This window comes from Argiope bruennichi, chromosome 6 (assembly GCF_947563725.1).
Source record: "Argiope bruennichi chromosome 6, qqArgBrue1.1, whole genome shotgun sequence".
NCBI classification, from domain to species: Eukaryota; Metazoa; Arthropoda; class Arachnida; order Araneae; family Araneidae; genus Argiope; species Argiope bruennichi.
Window position 1 is genome coordinate 127562176 of NC_079156.1, and position 20986 is coordinate 127583161.

Below are 20986 nucleotides of genomic sequence, written 5' to 3' on the forward strand. Positions count from 1 at the left end.
TAACATTAATCCAGGAATCCTGCATTCAATTGGTCTCTATCGCGATTCTATAATAATAATTCGTAGTCGAATTAAAGCGGTGCTTAAAAAGATTTTCAAATTAAAAACATAAAATCCAGGAAATTCATGTCCAGGAAAATGATTCGAAGTGTATGATGCAATAGCTTATAGGAGAAAAGATTGGAGATCAAATTCTTCAACGTCAACACAAAACAATTGTCCTCAAAACAAGGTAAGATTTATTACAAGAAAGGGAAAGCAGTATTAAAAATGTGTATATTTAAATTATTTTTTCTTTTGCATGATTCGAAATGAAATGCTACTTTTCAATACCAAAAAATCTTCAAAGCTTTTTATAAAAGAATACCTTACATTGAACAAAACTCAACACGACAAGACGCTGGATCATAATAACTTGAACATTAACAATGGAAAATGTAAGACAAACAGTAAATAAAAATGAAAAAAATCAGATTTTCACTTCAACAATGAGACATACTGCTGTAAAATAAGTTTAAAACATGTTTGTTGAATTAATTAAAAATATATAATACAATGAGGCGTCTAAAACTATCATTGAAAAGATTATGCTTCGAATTTTAGTAAGCTGTAAAATATTTTTTCCTTTGGAAATTTAGTGCCGGAATGTCGTTTGTTTTTTAATTAATTAAACTACTACCAAACATTTCAAAAACACCATTTGAACCTCCAAATTCCCAGCATTGAAAATGTTCATGAGACAAATTCGTAAAATTTATTTGCTGAGAATGTGTCAAATTCGCAATTTATCTTAATTACTAAAAAGGATTTCACAGATCATTGGAAAAAATGGACATGGAAATTTATTTATTTCATAGAAAATGACTACAATTTATTTCTTGGAATGGAAAAAAAAATATCACAAAGGCATTGGAATCTTAGGTCTAATATAAAAATATTTATTAAAGTATTTACAAAAATGCATTAAATATCTTGTAGAGTACGATCTTCAAGATATAAAGAAAGGTACTCCTTGGAAAATTCGTCCTTAATATACATTTGCACCAAATATTATTTATTAACAAATCATGAAGTTAAAAAACTGTTGCTACGATCAGTTATTACAATTTTTAACCGAAATTAGTAATTTTGTTCAGTTAAAATATTGCAATACGTAGTATTATTTAAAACCAATTTTAACTTTGCATTAAAATGTTTTCCGAAGTACTCTGAAAAACTAGAAATGAAACGGTAAATATCATTATATTTGGAAATATTTAATATTGAGTGAAAACCAAAACAAGTAATATAAACAGTTTTAATAAAAGAGAGGAGTACATACATTTTTAATATAAATTAGTTAAAATTTTTATTGCGATTTAAAAAATATATGCAATATTAATACACTAAGATATAAATGCATTTGAACTGAAATATATTTTCATTGTCAATCCTCAATTAAGTAATAAAAACTTATCAGTATATGAACTTCATTATCAGGAAATATACTTCGTTAAAGTAGAAATATTCATGCAGTACTTTTTAAGGTAAAATTGTAACAACAACAGCTTAAAATCCCTTCAATTCGATAAAGAATTTAAAAAAATTTCGTAGAAGAGAAAAATAATTATTTCTGTAATTTTCTGATTGATTTCACTCGTGCGTGCTTCTGTGATGCAATCGCTGCTATTTGTGAATGCTTTTCCACAAACTGGGCATTTATAAGGCTTTTCTGCATTGTGAGTTCGAATATGTGTATTAAAACTACACTCATGAGCAAAACCTTTATTGCAGACCTCGCATACGAAATGTCTTTCACCGGTAAGTGTTCGATAATGGGAGATGAGAGTTGATTGAAAAATTTTTCACAAACATCACGAACATAAGGCTTTTTGAGACTGTGGATTCTGTAATGTTGGTCGAGAACAAATTTCCGAGGGAATTGTTTCTTACATATATCGAACATGAAGGGTTTGTCGCCAGTGCGCATTCGATAATTAATTTTAAAAGTAACTTTCCTACTGCAGATGTTAGGAAATTTTTTCTTACCGGAACAGATTCCTGAAGGTTCAGCAACAGCATTGTCATTTTTTTCGGTAGAATTAGGTTCCTCCGAGTAGACAGCCTTTTTCTTCTTATTATTGTGACTCCTCCTATTTCACCTCCAGTGAAATATGTTCATCAAACTCACCCTCTGACATATGCCTTTTGCCATTTTTCGGCCCCTTACTTCCTCTTGGCAGATAAGGATTCACAATCAAATTCTCAGTTCCAGAAGTATTATTACAATCCGAAACAGCATTTCTGGTAAGACATTCTAGCAAATCCATACAAATATTTTCATCGTTATTCAAAGACTGCTATTTGCTATTTTCAATTGATATTTTACATTCTTAATCAGTTGTTGCAAACTTAAAATCTGAAACACCTGATCCTCTTTGCATTTATATTTCGACACCTCTCCATTCAGCGACTATTATCGTATTTTCATAAGCTTTACGATGGCTAATTCAAGTCTGTGAACAGATTTAAAATTTTCTGAAGAAGCTATAAAAGTTACTTTTTCTTTGCTTTGAACTTCCGCCATCTGAAAATATGAAATGGGATTAAAATATTTAATATTATAAGGATTCTTCAGCTGTGTAATGTAAGAACTCTATGCAGAAGTGCTATACTTGTTTACTTTTATGGGAAGGGACATAACTTCTACATTATTTTAAACAGCGATAAATGTATAATCTCAGGTTTTTTATTTTTGTTTTGTCGGAAAGATTGACTTAAATACAGAGAATTCTCAATCGAATTTTCTGTAGAATTATCTTTATCATGCTCTTTATCCCATTCTACTGGCGTTGTCTTGAATACTTTAGTCAAAGTTTTGATGGGAAAAGCAATTGAGATATTCACCATGTGTCACTACATTATCACAACGTTTGCAATGCTATTGATGTATTAATTTTCAATTTAAATAAAATTCTGTCTTGTCGAATGTTTAAAATAAATTATTATTGAAGAGAAAAATTTAAGATTTTCGTTTCTTTAGGATTTTTATAATGTTGTCATTCAGATGAGCTTTAAAATTTCGCTGTTCTTTTTAAAGTTAAAACAGATTCAACACTTGAATAAAATATGAATTCATCGTTTCTTTAATTACATTCTAGAGCCCATTGTCCTAAATTTAAATACGGGATTCTATTCCAATGAAGAATATAAGACTTAAAATGTAAATTCAGTCTTCGCTTTATGATGTTACTATTTAATCTATGATATCTTTTGATTTATTTTAATCTGCAAATCAATAAGTTAGTATACAAATACGATTCAGAAAGTCTTGCATTAGAGCATATTCAGAGTAGAAGAAATGGGCGATGATAGAACTTATTTTTAACCTGAGTCCTGCTCTTGATTCGAATTTATTACTTTGAGTGTATTTTCGGGATTGATTTGAACTATGAAAATCCCTGTGGTATTAAAAATGTCAAAAAAAGTATAATAAAATAAGATGAAAATAAAAGGATAAGTATTTAGCATAGAAGTGTACAAGTTCATGAAGTGAAAATTTACATTTCACCAAATTTTATTAAAAATATTTTCTATGATTTTAATCTTTCAACTGCACTAATAACTATAAAATGGTTTGAAATTCTATGAGATTCTGTTAAAAACATTTTATTAAATATTTTATATGAACAAATTAAGTTTTTTTTTCTTCTCCTCATGCCCCATAAGGAACATTTCCGTTTCTCTTTTATTTGTTGGCAGTCAAAACTTTTTTATGCATATTTATAATTATTTACTTCAAAGATATATTTCTGTAATCAGATATTTGAAGGATTATTTTGAAATGGGACTGAGAAAAAATATTTGTAAAATCAAATCCGGATCCCTGCTATCGGTTCATCTTCAACAGTTTGGGAGTTTCTCATTTTAATTATTTATTAAGCGTAAATCTTGTTGATGATTAAAAATATATTCCACGTCATTTGGACTTTTTTTAAATTGAGAAGCTAATTCAAAATAGACCTGCTTAAAGTAGGGAAAATATTTTTAAAAACTGGATAAAACCTTGTTATTTATTTTGCATATTCAACCTTCTGACAATTACTGAAAATCAATTTCTTTGAAAGAATACTTAATTTAGTATAAATAAAGAAATAAATGTTCTTATATAAATACAATTTTTTGGCTATACAAGGGAGATTCAACATATTTTCAACAACCAAAAAACGAGATTTGGTATTTATTGCATGAAAATAAAATCATATTTTATATTGTTTCATCCACTTCAAAATTCTTCAAAAAAATATAAAAATTAAAAAATTCCGAAATAATTTCGCAGATTCTAAGTGAAGAAAGCTGCATTTTGTCTAGTTCCGTAGTAGTTGATTCCTATCTCTAGAGCCTCACCCATTAAATACTTCACCAACCACTCAAAAATGTCAACTAAATTTCTACCAAAAAATTATTTCATGTAATAGTAAGAGAAAGCAATAATTTTATTTTCATCAAAAGTTAATAACTAGTAAAATCCTAAACCCAAAATTCAGTATTTAACACATGCATTTTTTATTACAAAATTTGATTCTCTTCTCAATGTTATCTCTTCTAAGTTATTGAATTCAACACAGTACTGTAATTTTTTTAGAGCGCGAGTTTTCGTAAGATTAGAAAAATATGAATGTATGGAATCCGTGTTTTCCTTTTTTTTTATTAACTGGAATTTATCTGCCCTTTAAGTGCATTATCATTCGATTCCGCAATTTAGAAGTTTCAGAGACTAATCTTCCCAACAGAAATTTGATAAATGAGCTATTCTAATGACGAATCGATTAGAAATTGAATACCCCGTCTCAGAAAAATAATATGGCTAACATGTTTTACACTGGAGATCACAGAAAACTGATGAGAGAGACACTCTACAGAGAATGACCAAGTGAACCTCACTCCCCTCATTTATAATTTTGTCATTTTAGAGGGAAGACCTTTATTATTAGATTTAACTTGTAGCAGATTCCAACGAACAGACGGTGGAATCACCTTTCAGAATTGAATTGTAACGTCATCGAATGCAATGCTTTGCAACCAGGTCGCAGTATCCACATTTTGAAATTGAAGTTCCGATCAAAAATCCGCTAATCTCTCTTTTAGTGTAGGTGGAAAGAAGAAGCATATTTTTCTGCATAAATTGTTTGAAGGGGGCGTTATTGAATAGTATTTGGATCTCACGCAAGATTCAACAGATCGATATTAACATTCTTGTAACATGACTGAATAAATGATCGAACTCTTCGTCGTGCATGGTAAAGTTAAACTGGAATGAAAGCTCCTATCAAATAAACCGTCAACGAAACAGTTTTTAAAGATTTCCTAAATCCGATTATATATTGACAATTATGTAAGCGATTTGCAAAACGTACGGACATGTTAACTGACATTGAATTAACTAGATTATTTTGTTTAGCATCAATATTTAACTAAACATCTTAAAATTTAAAAACGCACACAACTTTAAAGTTTGAAATATGAACAGCTTTTGATTTAAATTTAATATACGCTTATCGCGAACCTAATTAAAAATATCATAGCAAAAAAACTTTTCACTTACAATAAAATCTAGAATTTGTGTCAATATGTGTCCAAATTTCTTATATATGTCATACCTACTCCGTCAAATACTTCTAATAAACACGTTTTATAACTAGTAAACAGATATAAATTATAATTGTCTTTCTGTTGCAATTTTCACAAGGATACACCTCATCCTCATTTTCATTATATGAAGCTCGCATAAAGTCTTGCATTAATTCACCTATATTTGATTTGATATCGTCAATTTTCGTTATGTTGTTATTATATCTGTTTCTAATTCGGATAGCTTCGATAGGGTGCATAATCAAAATCTTGGGTTAAGAATTGTTGAATAGAAGACATATAGAATCAGAAGTTAAGATATGCTGTGCAGATTCGACTGATTACTTTTTTTTTCCTGTGATCACTTTATTATTACAACTATTGTATCAGTAATACGCTGTTCGAAATTCAAACGATGCTTAAACGATTTCCAAGTTAGTTGCATGAAGACCATTCAATTCATCTCCAGGAAATGATTCGAAGACATGACAATTCATTACCGCAGAGAAGAAGAGACTGAAGATCAGATCCCTCGGCACATCCACACAAAACAATAGTCTTCGAAACAAGATAAGATTATATTACAAGAAAAGGCAGCAGTATTAAAAATGGGTACATTTAAATACTTTTTAGTCCCGCATGATTCGAAATGAAACATTAATTATTTGTACAAAAAAAATAATCAAAACTTTTCATAAAAATATACTTTACATTTGAACCAATTTGAACCATTCAACATGAAAATTCAGCCAAATCATAATACCTTGAACATTATCCAAAGTGAAAATATAAGACGAAATGTTAATTAAAACAATTGAATCGAATAGAGTTTTACTTCAATAATAAAACGTATTGCTGTAAAATAAGTTTAAAATAAGATTTTTAATTTTTAAAAAAGAGAAATTTCAATTACACGCTTTAAACTTGTAACATTGAAGTGATTATGAACTATTTTAGTATGATGCAATAATAATTTTTTGCTTAGGAATTTTCTTGAGAAAACATAGTTTGTTATTTTAATTAAACTACTAAATAGCATTACAAAAGCCTCATTTCGAGCTGCAAATTCACATCATTGAAGATGTGCATTCCCAGCCCCTTTCCTTTCACATGTCACCACCTTTAGCTTTATTATTAAAAGAGTCACAAGTCCTTGAAAATGTAATTGACACTCCATTTACCGAATTTAATCCTTATTGCAAATTATAACAAAAAATTTCTTTAAAAAGAAAGAAAAAATCACAGGAAAATGTGGATCTGATGCCTAATATAAAAATATTAATTAAACTAATTACAAAATTGCATTAAATATCACTTATCGAACAAGATTTCAATACATAAAGAAAGTTAATCTTTGTGAAATTCGTTATTAATATTTATACGAGAATTTACATTTTGTCTATATTTTTCATTCGGAAAAATATAAAGTCATTTTTTAATTAAACATCAAGTTCAAAAATATTCTGCTTACATCAATTGAAAATCACAACGTTGCAATCGATTATTACAATTATTATTCGAACCTAAACATTTTTGTTGCGTTAAAAGACCAAAATACGTACCATTTCTTAAAACTAGTCTTTAGTTGGCATCTAAAGTTTTGCTCAAATACTCGGGAGAACTGGGCTGTTAAGAGAGAACATCATTACATTTAGAAATATTTAATTTATGAATGAAATCCAAAATAAGGAAAAATGATTGTCGTATTAGAAGGGAGCTGAAACATGTATTTATGGTTAACTAGTGTTTAGTGATTAGGATCAAAAACTACGAGAAAAGATACAAAATTAAACACGATAAATATTTTAATAAAAAGTCATTTGATCAGAAAGTCATATTTTCATCGTCAATAGCCAATTAAACAATGTAATAGCTTATATGTTAAAATCTAGAAATATGCTTTGTCCAAATAGTAAAATTGCTAAAGAAATTTTAAATATAAAATTATAACCATTACAATTTTTCAACTCTATAATGAATTCGAAGTAGTTCCATACTAAAGTAAAACAATTTTTTCTATACTTTGCAAATCGATCTCACCCGTGCCTTTTCTTCTGATGCCTTATGCAATCTCTGCTGTTTGTGAAAGACATTTCACAAACTGGACATTTAAAAGCCATTCCTTTCTGCAGTGTGCTTCCTATATTTATGTCTAGTAAGATTACTCTTATGAGTAAAACCTTCATTACAAACGTCGCATACGAAAGGTCTGTCGCCGGTGTGGGTCCGATAATGAGTGTTGCGACTTGATATCTGATTAAATTTTTTTTCGCATATATCACAAACATAAGGTTTTTCGCCAGTGTGGATTCTGTAATGTCTGTCGCGATCTGATTTCTGATCAAATTTTTTTCCGCATATATCACAAACATAAGGTGTTTTGCCAGTGTGGGATCGATAATGTCTGGTGAGATTTTGTCTATTATTGAATTCCTTAAAACATAAACTGCAAGAATATTTCTTCTCGCGAGGACACATTCCTGAAGGCGCAGCCACGGCATTGTCATCTTTTTTGGTAGAATTAGGTTCCTTCACATAGACGGCCATTTTCTTCTTCTTACTGTGACCTTGAGAGTGCACTTCGGGTGAAATATGTCCATTAGTCTCACCCTCTGATACTTGCATTTTGCAATTTTTCGGCTCATTACTTCCTGATGGGAGATCAGGATTCGAAATCAAATTCATTGTTCCAGAAATATTTTTACAATCTGAAATAGCTTTGTTGATAACACTTTCTAGAAAGTATATGAAATTATATTCATCGTTATTTAAAGATTGCCATTTGCTAGTTTCAAGTCGCATTTGACTTTCTTCAGTTGTTGCACGGATCAGGTCTGATAAAGCTGATACTCTTTGCTTTTGTATGTCAACGCCACTTTCTCCGGTGACAAATATCTCTTTTTCATAAGATTCGTGTTTGTGGTTTTCCGGTCTGTAATCAGATTTAACTTTTCCTGAAGAAGCATTTATATCAGATTGAACTTCAATTCCCTGAACATCTGAAATCGGATTGAAATATAAAACATTATGAGGATTCCATATCTGTGCATTGTTGGAACTGTCAGCAGAAGTCTTACGCCTGTTTTCCGTTGAAGAAAGCGATTTGTCTTTTTCATTATTTTGAAACAGTGACAAATTCATGAGCTCCGATTTTTTACTTCCGATTTGTCCGGCAGCCCGATTTAAATATCGGGAACGGTCATTCGAATATTCCGTAGATTTTTCTTTTACTTCATCATCGCTTTTTTCCGATTCTACTGGCACTTGTGTTGAATGCTTGTAGTCAAATTTCTTGTAAAAGTAGCAAGGGTGATCCTCACCTCGTGCAACTATATTTCCGCAACGTTTGCAACGGTATTGATCCATTAATTTTCAATTTAGATAAAAATCTGCCTGATCAAAAATGTATAATAAACTATGATTGAAGAGAAGAAACTGGGATTTCTGTTTCTTTAGTAGTTTCATAATGTAGGCGTTGTGATGAGTTTTTATATTTCCTGCTCTTTCTACAGTTAAAGTAGATTCAAAATTTGAATAAATTATTAATTGATCATTTCTTAAGTAACATGCTAGAGTCTTTAGTTCTGAATTTAAATTCAGTGTTCGATTCTAATAAAGAACAAGAAACCTGATACTTAAAATCAATCTTATCTTTACGTAATTATCTATTTTATAATTTGAATTACTTTTATCTGGAAACCAATCAAGTTAGAATAAAAAATATGATTTAGAAAGTCTCGTACTAGAGCCCAGTTAGAGTAGAGGGCATGTTTGATGAAAGACTTTTTAACCTGAATCCTGAAGTTGATTCGAATTTATGACTATGTATGTGTTGTCATTATTCCTTTGGACTTTCAAAAGTCCTATCATGTTTAAGTATGAAGAAGATATTATGAAACAAGATCAAAATAAAAGGATAAGATTTCAAAATAGAAATATACATGTCTATGAAATAAGAATTTACATTTCTGTACATCTTATTACAAATCTTTTCTATGATTATATTCTCTCAGTTGACCATATAGCTATGAACTGCTTTCAATTTCAATGACATTCATTAAAAAATATTTAGATTAATATTTTATAATGCGATCAAATTTGTGTTGTTCTGACTCTGCTCCTCGTGACTCATCAGAAACGATTCCATTATCTTTGTATTTTGTGTCGATAAAAATATTTTCTCTGCATATTTATGATTATTTAATTTATATAGGTTTCGGTAATTACACTGCGTAAGAAGAATTATTTTTGAAGACGACTGAGAAGAAATATAATATCAGTAAAATGAAATCTGGAATGAATTCCTCCAACCATTTCATCTTTATCCCTTCGGACGTTTCTATTTTAAATATTAAGCAATCGAAAATTTTGTTAATGATTATAAGTCAGTTCCACGCCTTTTGAGCATCTTTCGAAATTAAGAGAACCTTTCAATACATATTTGTTTAAAATATAGAAAATATTTTTAAAAAAAAACGAGCATAACCTTGTTATTTATTTTACATAATCACCATACTGTTAAATGCTGAAAATTAATTTTTCTCAAAGAATATATAATTTAGTATAATAAAGAAATAAATCTTCTTAAATGAATGCAATTTTTTTCCTTAAACAAAGGATATTCAACGTATTTTTTTAAAGGAGATTTTTTATTCATTACATGAAAATAAAATCGTAATTTTTATTGTTTCTTCCGCTTCAAAATTCTTCAAAAAAGGATAAAAGTTAAAATTTTCCGAAATAATTTCGCAGATTCTAAGTGAAGTTCTTTTAGTTCTGAGTGAAGTTAGTATTTCATTTCTGGCGCTAAAGCTTTATCCATTAAATACTTCCTCATCCACTCAACAATATTAACTAAATTTCTAAGAAATATTTTTATTATTTCAAGTAAATGTAGTAGAAAGTAATACTTTAATATTCATCTAAATTTAAAACTGTTTTATAACTAATGAAACAGTTCATCTATAACTAATCATCTATTCGAATGTATAGGATTCAGATCTGGGTTAAAGTTTTTTGTGTGTGATATTCCGTAAGATTATAAAAAAATGACAAAGTCTAAAGAAAATATGAAATAAACGAAGTATTAAGGTTTAAAAATAAATGATGCTTAAAGGACTAACTCGCGTTTGAATGCTTTAGATGTTTAGAATTATAATGAGGCAATCAGAAGTACCAACAAACCAATTCTATAATAAATAATAATATTCCGATGTGTTCAAATACTCGCGTAAAAAACAGCACAATATTCGTCAGTTGAAGACACCATTCGTTGCAAGCATAATGAATATAAATGAATGAAGCTTCGTGGAAGTTTTAACAAAAATTTAACAGAACAACTGAAAAGTTCTTTAAAACTGAAAGTTCTGTAGATGCTGTAGTTTCAAATTTTTTTTTTCTTTCATTATTTATAGGAGGTGGATAAGTCAAATAAATATCTAACTATAATTTTCTCATCAAAAAAAAAGAAGAAAAAAACAGGCAGCACATTTTTAAAACTTGTCGATCTTGTTTATATTAAATTTTTCATGAATGTCACAAATTTAAACAGCTTTTATTATTTTTGTCATCAATACAGAATACTGATTTCATTTGTTTCTTTTTCGTTTCATTTCAAATTAATGCTTAATTTTGTAAGAAATATGTTCCTTGATTTTTTTTTATAATTAAACAATGCATCTGCAATTTATTTTATATCTCAGAATAATAACTTTCAAAATCTTGCGCCACAAGTCCCAAAATTCATTGTTCGCTTTGAGAAAGAATAGATTTTATTTTAAACCTCACTATTTTTTTACTCATACGTATTAGAAATTTAATTTTGATATTTTGCTGTGTTCCGAATCATGTGTATATTTCCAGCAATGATAAAGGAGACGATGGAATTAAAAATGGTGTTTACCAGGCTGCAATTGCAGGGGTGCAACACCGATTACACACACACACAAATATATATACATATAATTGACCTTTAACACAAATCATTCCCATTCTAAAAAAATATGTTTGGTATATTAGTAATTACAGTACACAAATATTACACATGCTTGAGGAATTAAGGAATATTGAACATAAATGCAAATTCATTCTGAAGGTAAAATTAGGATTTGATAGTTGTATAGCTACAGATCTTTTCGATTTATATTGTTAATTTGAGAATTATTTGACCAGATTTAAAATAAAGTGAAATCTATCAACCAACTTCATATGTAGATTAAACTATTAATTAACACTTCTTTTTGCCGGAGATCAAATGTTCAAAAATATAGTACATGAGGGCAAAGAAACAAGCGTTTTCACTCTTTAGATGAGTGCACAAGTCTATTAATATTTATTTCTGCAACCAAATCATTTAATAATTCCCTTACAGTTAAATTGAATACATGATATGGCAAGTTCTCCTCTGGCGATTGTCTTTGAATCTATTCACATGTTTAATTTCAAAAATACCATTTCAAAGGTTCAGACGATTGTATTAAGTTCATAAAGGCTGTCATTTTCTTTATCAAGAAGCTTGTTTAATGATTAAGCCGGTGTGTGTGTGTGACTGAGTACGCGAATGTGTATTCAATTGTTGTAAGATGCAACGAGCACATAGAAGAATTTGGATGGCATGAACTTCGCATCGCCATTTATATAATGTTTCTTTAATTTTATTTAATCCTAGCGACTGCTACAGATTAAAGGCTGCAGTGTCCTTAAAAAATAAGACAAAAATTAATGTGCCCAAAAATAAAGGAGGTTAAGAGAGTGCCTGGTGTAAACGTTCTGATTTTGCGAAACTAGGTGGTAATGCGGAGTCAGAGGCTTTTGAAAAAAGTCTCGAATATGAACTTAACTAATTGCATTTATATTCATATCAATAATATAATTGTATTTAATAAAGGAATTATAAAATTGTTTTTATGCACAATTTTTTATAATTTTATAATTAAATATTTCCGGCAGGGGTTAATTACAAAATATGCGAATTTTCTAAACGATTAATGTGTCATTATTAAACTCCGTGCTAATGAAAAATAATCTGCATTTAATGATGCAGGTTATTCTTGAATCAGTGAAGACTAAAGCTTAGTTTTTAAACAGAGATTATAATAAGGCCGAATCTTTTTCATGAATAAATATACATTGAAACCAAATTATCTAGAATAAGATCATTCATCCAAGTTTCTTCTGAAGGTTCATGTAACAATCTCCCGAGAATTCCAGATTATTAACATAATAAAGGGATTACTTTATGGTGATATTTATAATGTTAACAGTGAATTATTGAATCAAATGTAAAATCTTTAGGTTCGAATATTCCCTTTTATGGGCTATGAATTGGCATTCGTAGTTTTTAATAACAGCTGGCTTTCTTCCGTTTTCGGATAATGAGGAAAAAAAACGATTCCTGCTATTAATTTATGCTGAAATTGAATTATTGACGTAAGGAATCAAACCATATTTTACGTCATGCTATATAAATGGAAAATTTGAATTCCCGAAAGTAATCAATAAATTCATTCACATCCAAAATAAGATTATTATTTTATATTATTTTTAAATCCAAAATAATTTTTATCAATGGATAAATTGATTGTTATTTAAAATTTTTTGTATCACCAAAATGTATCTGAATTTAATGACTTTATTCATTCAAAATATTAAAATGTAATCAAAGTAAAGGTAATAAAGAATATACGAAATCTGCAGCATTCTATATTATTCAATCAGTATTCTTATCCATTATGTGGCAATAATATTTTTGTTGCGGTTGAATTCAAAATCAATAAAAAAAAAAAAAAAAAAAAAAAAAAAAAAAACATTTTATTAATTTCGTATTCAACTCAAAATCTGTAAAATCTCTTTTTTTCCTTAAATTTCAATTCTAATTGTTTGAAGAATCACAAATATGTGTAATATATATTAAGTTATGAAATATTTAATTCCTCAAACCTGTATCCAGGTATAACTAGGCTGTATTAATCAATACAAATCTTTCTATATTATCAAACTTGCCGCTTTTGGCGACCAGCCGGTTGGCCAATCTTAATTCTCCCTAAACTTTTCAATTAAATATTTAATATAATGTCATTTAATAGCTTCTTCAGCAAAACATCTTTGAGCTTCAAATTTTGATTGTCATAAATTCACTCGTACTATTATAAAAACCTTATGCTATGATGTGTTAGAACAATCGACATTTTCATAATTTAAACCAATCTCTCTTGAGAAACTCTGGGAGATGATTGACTTCTATGAGACATTTGATGAAGTAATCTAAAATCACCTGTTTTTGTAGAAAAGGCATATTGAAATTTTCATAAATTGGTCAGGTTCAGTGATTTATTTAGTTTATTAAAGTGCAACTCTTATTATTTAAAATTTTAGTGTCTCAAGAATATTTTGTTAAATACGATTCATAGAGCAGAGGATGTATGTAAAAATTTCGTAATTCATCATCGTTTATTGACTCCATTTACATAAAATATAATTATTTATTACATTTAGACCATTTGTTAGAAGGTGTATGTCTATTACTGAAGGTTTACAAATTAGCTGTTGGCTCCGATTATCATAGATGTACATATTAAACCATATTTTCCGAAAAAAAAACTGTTTAATTCAATTAGTAATATAGGTATTGCAAAGATCATAGAAAAATATTCCTTACATCTACTTTTAAAAAAATATCATGCTTCATATTTATTTCACTTCATACAGACACGTGCTGAAAATTACATTTTTATACGTTTAATTTGCAATAATAGCTGATTTTTTTTAAATTTGAGTTTTTGTCAATATGTTGGCAACGCGTTGACATTTTTTTTTTTCTGTCATTCACGTGCAACGTGCTCGTGCAGCCTAAATTTTATTTTATTTAGTACAAAGTAAAATGTTGAAAAACATGATTAAATTATTTATTTAATAATTAAAAATAGATATTTCATTTTTTGGTTAAACCATTCGTATAATTGAAAAGATTATTTTTGAACTTCAATATGATATAAAAATCAATTTTGTGCTGTAATATTTTCGAAAGTTAAAGAGGAAAAACGCCAACATTTCGCTTAATTTTTAATTAATTAAAATTTTCAAAACTTTTCACTATTCATACTTTTTTATCCTTTAATGTATATATATGCCAAGTGTGAAAGCTCTAAAACATATGGACTGGTTTGTGGAGGACCAACACATACAGAAACACACGCACGCGATTCATCCGATTATCAACCTTGGAGAAATGCCAAATCTTGAAATGATATTTTCTTTCAGATGGTGTAAGGAAAGAGCTAAAAGCCTATGTTTTTATATAATAATACTTCATAAACAAGTCAGTTTTAATGATTGATTTAGTTGATTAGCGTAACACTTTTTATTTAAAATATTAGTGTCTCAAGAATATTTTGTTAAATATGACTTACAGAGCAGAGTATTAAAACATTTAAAAATCGTAATTCATTAATGCATTTACTGGCTTAATTTACATAAAATAAAATTATTTATTTCATTTAGACTATTTTAACAGTATTAAACAGTATATACAGTGGCTAAAAAAATTGAGAGTACACCTTACTTTTACTTGATAAACGCGGCTTTGAATATAAATAACACATTACCGAGAAAAACTAATATGTGATGCCCCTTGTTTTGAAAAGTTGAAGCCATTAGATCAGTTGGCAATACTATTGTTGCTATTAAGTAAACAGTACATTTTACAAAACCACTGCGGCCGTAGTGGGGGGGGGGATAAAATATCTACTTCTGGATCTCAGGGTTACAAGTTTAAGACCCTATTCCACCGAAGAACCGTTTTGTAAACGGGCCTTCTGCACGTTAAATCATTCGGGCCCAAACGCCCTTTCGTCGGTGTGGCGTAGAAGTTAGGTTAATTTAGTTTTTTTTAATTATTATTATTATTAACGTCTCGTTTTAAAGCAACACGAGGGCTATTTTGGGACGGACCTCGTAATTTTGATGACGAGGACGACACCTGAGCTGGCACCTCCATCTCCACACAACTCCACACCAGCGAGAGGACCATAGAAGTTAGAAGAAAGAACTCCAGCTCAGGTGCTGACCTCGTCATTTGACCGCAGTTCAAAATTACGAGGTCCATTATAAAATAGCCCTAGTGTTGCTTTACAACATGACGTTAATATAAATGAACGGAACAAATTACAAGAACGTTGTTGACATTAGTATATTTTATAACAAAACTTTTTTATTATTTTAGAAACTGCGTTTATTCTCGTGTACTTTGCGAATACATTGAATAGATTTTTTTTTGGTATACGTAATATCTTCTAAAATTAAATTTTTAAAAAAGGTTTAAGAGCAGATAGATCAAGCATAAAACAGTATCATGCTGCAATGTTTAGCATTATTGGTTTAAATCTCCTTTATTTATTATTTTTATCTATTTTTTTATCAACAAAGTGTATTTTGAGGTAAATGTAATTTATCTACAAAGACCAGTCAGTTCATATTTTGTCTTCATTTTTTATATACTTTCTCACACCATGAACAAATATTTTATAAAATATTTGCTATTTGAAATAGAAACATATCTATCATGCATTGCAAATAAAAAATAATTTTAATATCAAATATAGTAAGAATTTATCATAACAATATTATTTCATTCTAAAATTTTACTTTTTTTTTTTTTTCCTCTTGTGTCAGAGAATTTATGGAGATACACAAACTCATCTACAAGGTGATTTAAAATTCAAAAAACAAATTGTTAGGAATATGAAATATAAAAATAGAAACAATCACATAGGAAAATATCTCAGGAAACGCCATCCGGATGAGCTATAGGGCGTGTCCATAGTATAATAATGTATTTCAGTTTTTGATATTTAAAATTCCGACAATGTATAAGATTAAGACGCCAAGTCCATTGCCAGAATATCCATCACTATAGCAAATGTGTGAAATATAAATTAATTGTTCGCCAATCCACAAGCTGCTGTTAGGACAGCCTCCATAAACGTGAAAGGTAAGTTTTTAAATAGTTATAACAAAATATAACCGAATATGAATCTTCAATTATTAATGACTTCATATCTACATTATCGTTTACAGTGATCTGAATCATCTATCATGTATGATTCAAATCGTTTCTTCATGCCTTTTATAACTCGGAACAATTTGTATTTTAAATTTTAACCACTCAGCCTATTCTTTTGAATTTTTGTTTTCTAATATATTTCTGTTCCATCTTTCAAGGGAAATTTACTTCGTTTGCCCAGAAGTTACTTTTAAGCATACCTGAAGAAAAGGATGAATGAAAGAGGATTTTTGGATTTTTGATGATTTTTTTCAACACTAAAGGTGTAATAGCCAATGATACAAAAATCCGTACTATGAAGACCGTGACTAAATAATGAAAATGTGCTGCATTAATATTCATTTCTGATTTGATCACTATAACGACAAGAAGATATATTTCATCATGTTAGAACAATAGAAATCGACGAAGAAAGATTGTATCAAAAATAAGAAGTTCTTTTAATACATATTAAAATCTAATTATTTGAAAAATAATTTAAAATTTACATCATATACTGTTTCATCATAAATCATAGATCTGATTTGCATGAATTTTGCAAATTTGAGAATAAAAATTTTCATTAATGTAATATTATTTATTTGAACGCTTTAAATATATTTGTTTTATGTATAAAAAAATAAATTTTCCTTTATTTAAAATTTATAGACTCTTAAAACTATTGAGAGAAGCCAAGTAAAAATAATGTGTGTGTGTGAGAGAAAGCGTATCTATGAAATCGCCTGGAAATATGTGCTATAAGTACGCAATTATGAATCGCCTAATGATAAGCCTCCAAAACATATTTTCTAAATTCGAAATTGTTGAAAGCTAAAGAAGAAGGCTTTTGTTTAAGACCTCCGCAGTTTACAAAACAAATTAAAAAGTGAAGTTACAATATCGTGAAATTTACAAGATAACTGAATCGGATATTTACACTAGCGCTAGATAGTACGAGAGAGCTAGAAACTACGAGACTGTCACCATTACAAAGGTTTACGTGCATGATAAGTAAAACTTAACAAAGGCAATTAACCCCTTACCTGCCGAGGATAACTTGTGAGATTGGGTTCCCAGTACCACGTATATATATATACAGTAGACTCCCGATTATCCGCGCCTGCCGCACTAAGTTTTTTTTTTTTTGCTTCCAAGCAAAGAGAAAATGCTTCCAAAGCAAGAAGCCAACACAAATGACTGATTTCTTCAAAAAGGTGTAGTTTTACAGTTATGCTTTTGTAATTACATAATACATTACAGTAATAAAACAGTACATATGTATTAATTTTTCTGTGTATCCTTGACGCCTCTCGTAAGTACAAAACACTTTTCTGTTTTCATGAACAAAATGCATTTTAGGTTAGTTTTGAGTGATATACTAAAATATTAAGCGTTAGTTAAACATTTCCTGCTGTTTATTTTACGTTTTATTGTACATAAAACGATTTTTCAAAGTTGGAATGACTGTTTTCTCTTTTGCTATACCCGTTTTTAGCTTTTATCGGATTATCCGCGATTTTTGTTATCCGCGGTGGCCGCGCCACCCAATTCCGCGGATAATCGAGAGTGTACTGTATATGTATATAGTTGCGAGACGTATATATACGCCAAGACAGGCAAGGGGTTAAAATAACAAGGCTTAAATATCAAACTAGCAATAACATTCTTACTTGGTAACTTGAAAAATAGAAACTATAAATCCATTGTAGTAGAGATAATAAAACATTTCAAGATATTAGAGTGCAATATGGGCTTAACATTTCATTTCATCATTCGTAACTGGAATAGTACTTAAAGTTTCGGTGTAATCAGCATAGTGTAAAGTGAAAGATTTCAACAAAAAATATAGGAAGCAAAAAGACTATTTCAGAGGAAGTGGAATATCAGCATGATTAGGAAATACTAAAAATCGACAACAAATATAGCAGAAGAACAAGAGTCATCAGATCTCTATAAATAACAGCCTTTTTCAGTAACTCATTTATCATTTAAATCATCATAGAGATAAAATTTAAATACAAAGTGTGTGTTTATGAGAACAGTGAAATGAAAATAAAAGCTGAAAATATGCTGATTTGATTTATTACTTTCAAAAGATGAAATTAGTTTAAAGAGATAACTAATATGATAGAATAAATGGATTTCGTTTTTAGAATCAGAAAAGCTAAGTAAAAAAAAAAAAAAAAAAAAAAAAACCACTTATCGAAAACAAAACAAATTTCAAAAAGATATTTTTCCAAACAATTATTTTTTTTTTCTACTTTCAGAAAAAGGTTTGAAAAATTATGAAAATAGCATGACGCATGTAATTATTAATTCCAAAAATTCAATTAAAAATCGTTTGAACACGAGCCGTATCAAAATAATTAATGAAACCGTAAGTTCTAAAATATTTCTTTCCGCGAATTAAATAAAAAATAAATATACATAAAATGTTAGATATTATTTAATATTTGTAATCAATGTTTTAAAAATTGAGATATCAAATTAAATTACTATTATTTCGAAAGTGTTTAAGTAAAAAATATTGCTTAGACATGGATTGGGTCAAAATAATTAGTTAAAACTCTTGAATTCTAAATAATTTTTTAACTATTCAGAAAGCTAAATTAAAAAAAAAATAGAATTTAATTTCAGACATTTCCAAATAATTTTTTATGAAATGAAAGATAAATCAGTATGTGATATTTCAATGCATATGCATATCCCAATTTTATAATTTTACGCGATAAGAATTAAACACGTATGCTAAATTATATATAAGATGCACACTTCTAATTTACATATAAAAAGAACTCTTGAATTCTAAATTTAAAAAATATACAGTGGCTCAAAAAATTGAGAGTACACCTTACTTTTAGTTGATAAATCCGACTTTCAATATAAATAACACATTACCGGGAAGTGCAAACCTTTTTTTTTATTTTTACACATAGCAAATGGTTTAATTTAGAGTAAAAATAAAGAAAAATCAACGGAAAACTTCTAAATTGAAAAGTTTCAGAAGCATTTAAATAAACATGCGCAGAATTTTGCCTCAAAAAATTGAGAATACAATAAATGAAATTCTTGTAATATCTCGCATAGAAAGAGTGTGTCAGTATTTAGTTGAAAGTCTTTTGGCTTTTATAATGGCTTCTAAATGTCGTGGTACCGATTCGACCCATATTTGGTGGTATCTGAAGATATTTTACACAATTCTTCTGGCAACACTTGTTTTAATTTGTTTTGTTTCTAATTTTGTCTTTTCGAATCCCTTTTTCGAGTATGGTTCACGAATATACAATGGTATTGATATCGGGGTAATGTGGTGCTTTGTGTAACTGCTGTTTACAATGAAAAAGACACCATATTTTGACGTTACGTGCATTCTGTTTGGGGCCGTTGTCCTGCTGGAAAATGGAATATCCCTCTAAACCCAAATATTTAACACTTTCCTTTAGATTGCTGCGACCACATGGTTCATCCAACTTGTTGCAGAAACTTTTCAAATCGTAGGCAAAAGTGTAAGTGCTGAAACTGTGCGAAGTGCCATTAGACAAGCTGGATATAAAAGTCGCATTGTTAAAGAGAAACCGTTCATCAGCTTGTACATTCAGAAAAAACATTTGAAGTTTTCAAAATCTCACCAATTGAAGAACAATAACCTTTGGAAGAAAGCTATATTTGGTAAGAAAGAAAACTCAACATTTTTGGCAGTGACAGCCATCGTACTATATAGAGAAAGCCTAATGCTGCTTTGGATCCAGAAAATTTACATCCTACAGTTAAACATGGTGGTGATTTGAGGTGATGATACCATGATTTTAGGGTGCATGGCATCATCCGGGTTAGGAAATTTAATTTTTATAGATGGCATTGTAAACGATTTGTTTTACTTGGATATACTTCGTAGCAATCTAAAGGAAAGTGCTAAAAATTTGGGTTTACATGGAAATTTCATTTTCCATTAGGACAACGACCCCAAACAGAATACACATAACTTCAAAATATGGTGTCTTTTTCATTGTAAATAGCATTTACACACACCACCACAGTACCCCGACATCAATACCATTGAATATCTGTGGAACACACTCGAAGCAGTGATCCAAAAACACAAAATTAGAAACAAAACACATTTAAAACAAGTGGTGCAAGAAGGATGGGGTAAAATATCTTAAGATACCACCAAAAATGGGTCGAATCGGTACCACGACGTTTAGAGGCCATTATAAAAGCCAAATGCATGCAACTAAATACTGACACACTCTTTCTATGCGAGATATTACAAGAATTTCATTGGTGTATTCTCCATTTTTTGAGTCAAAATTCTGCGCATGTTTATTTAAAATGCTT

The 20986-nt window shown here is 29.1% G+C and overlaps 1 protein-coding gene across 1 annotated transcript; it reads right to left on the reverse strand.

Moving 5' to 3' along the window:
* Nucleotides 1–7719: 7719 nt before the first annotated feature.
* Nucleotides 7720–8976, reverse strand: LOC129972031 (zinc finger protein 233-like). Its single transcript, XM_056086012.1, has one exon. The coding sequence runs from the start codon at nucleotides 8974–8976 to the stop codon at nucleotides 7720–7722; it is 1257 nt and encodes a 418-aa protein (XP_055941987.1).
* Nucleotides 8977–20986: the final 12010 nt, after the last annotated feature.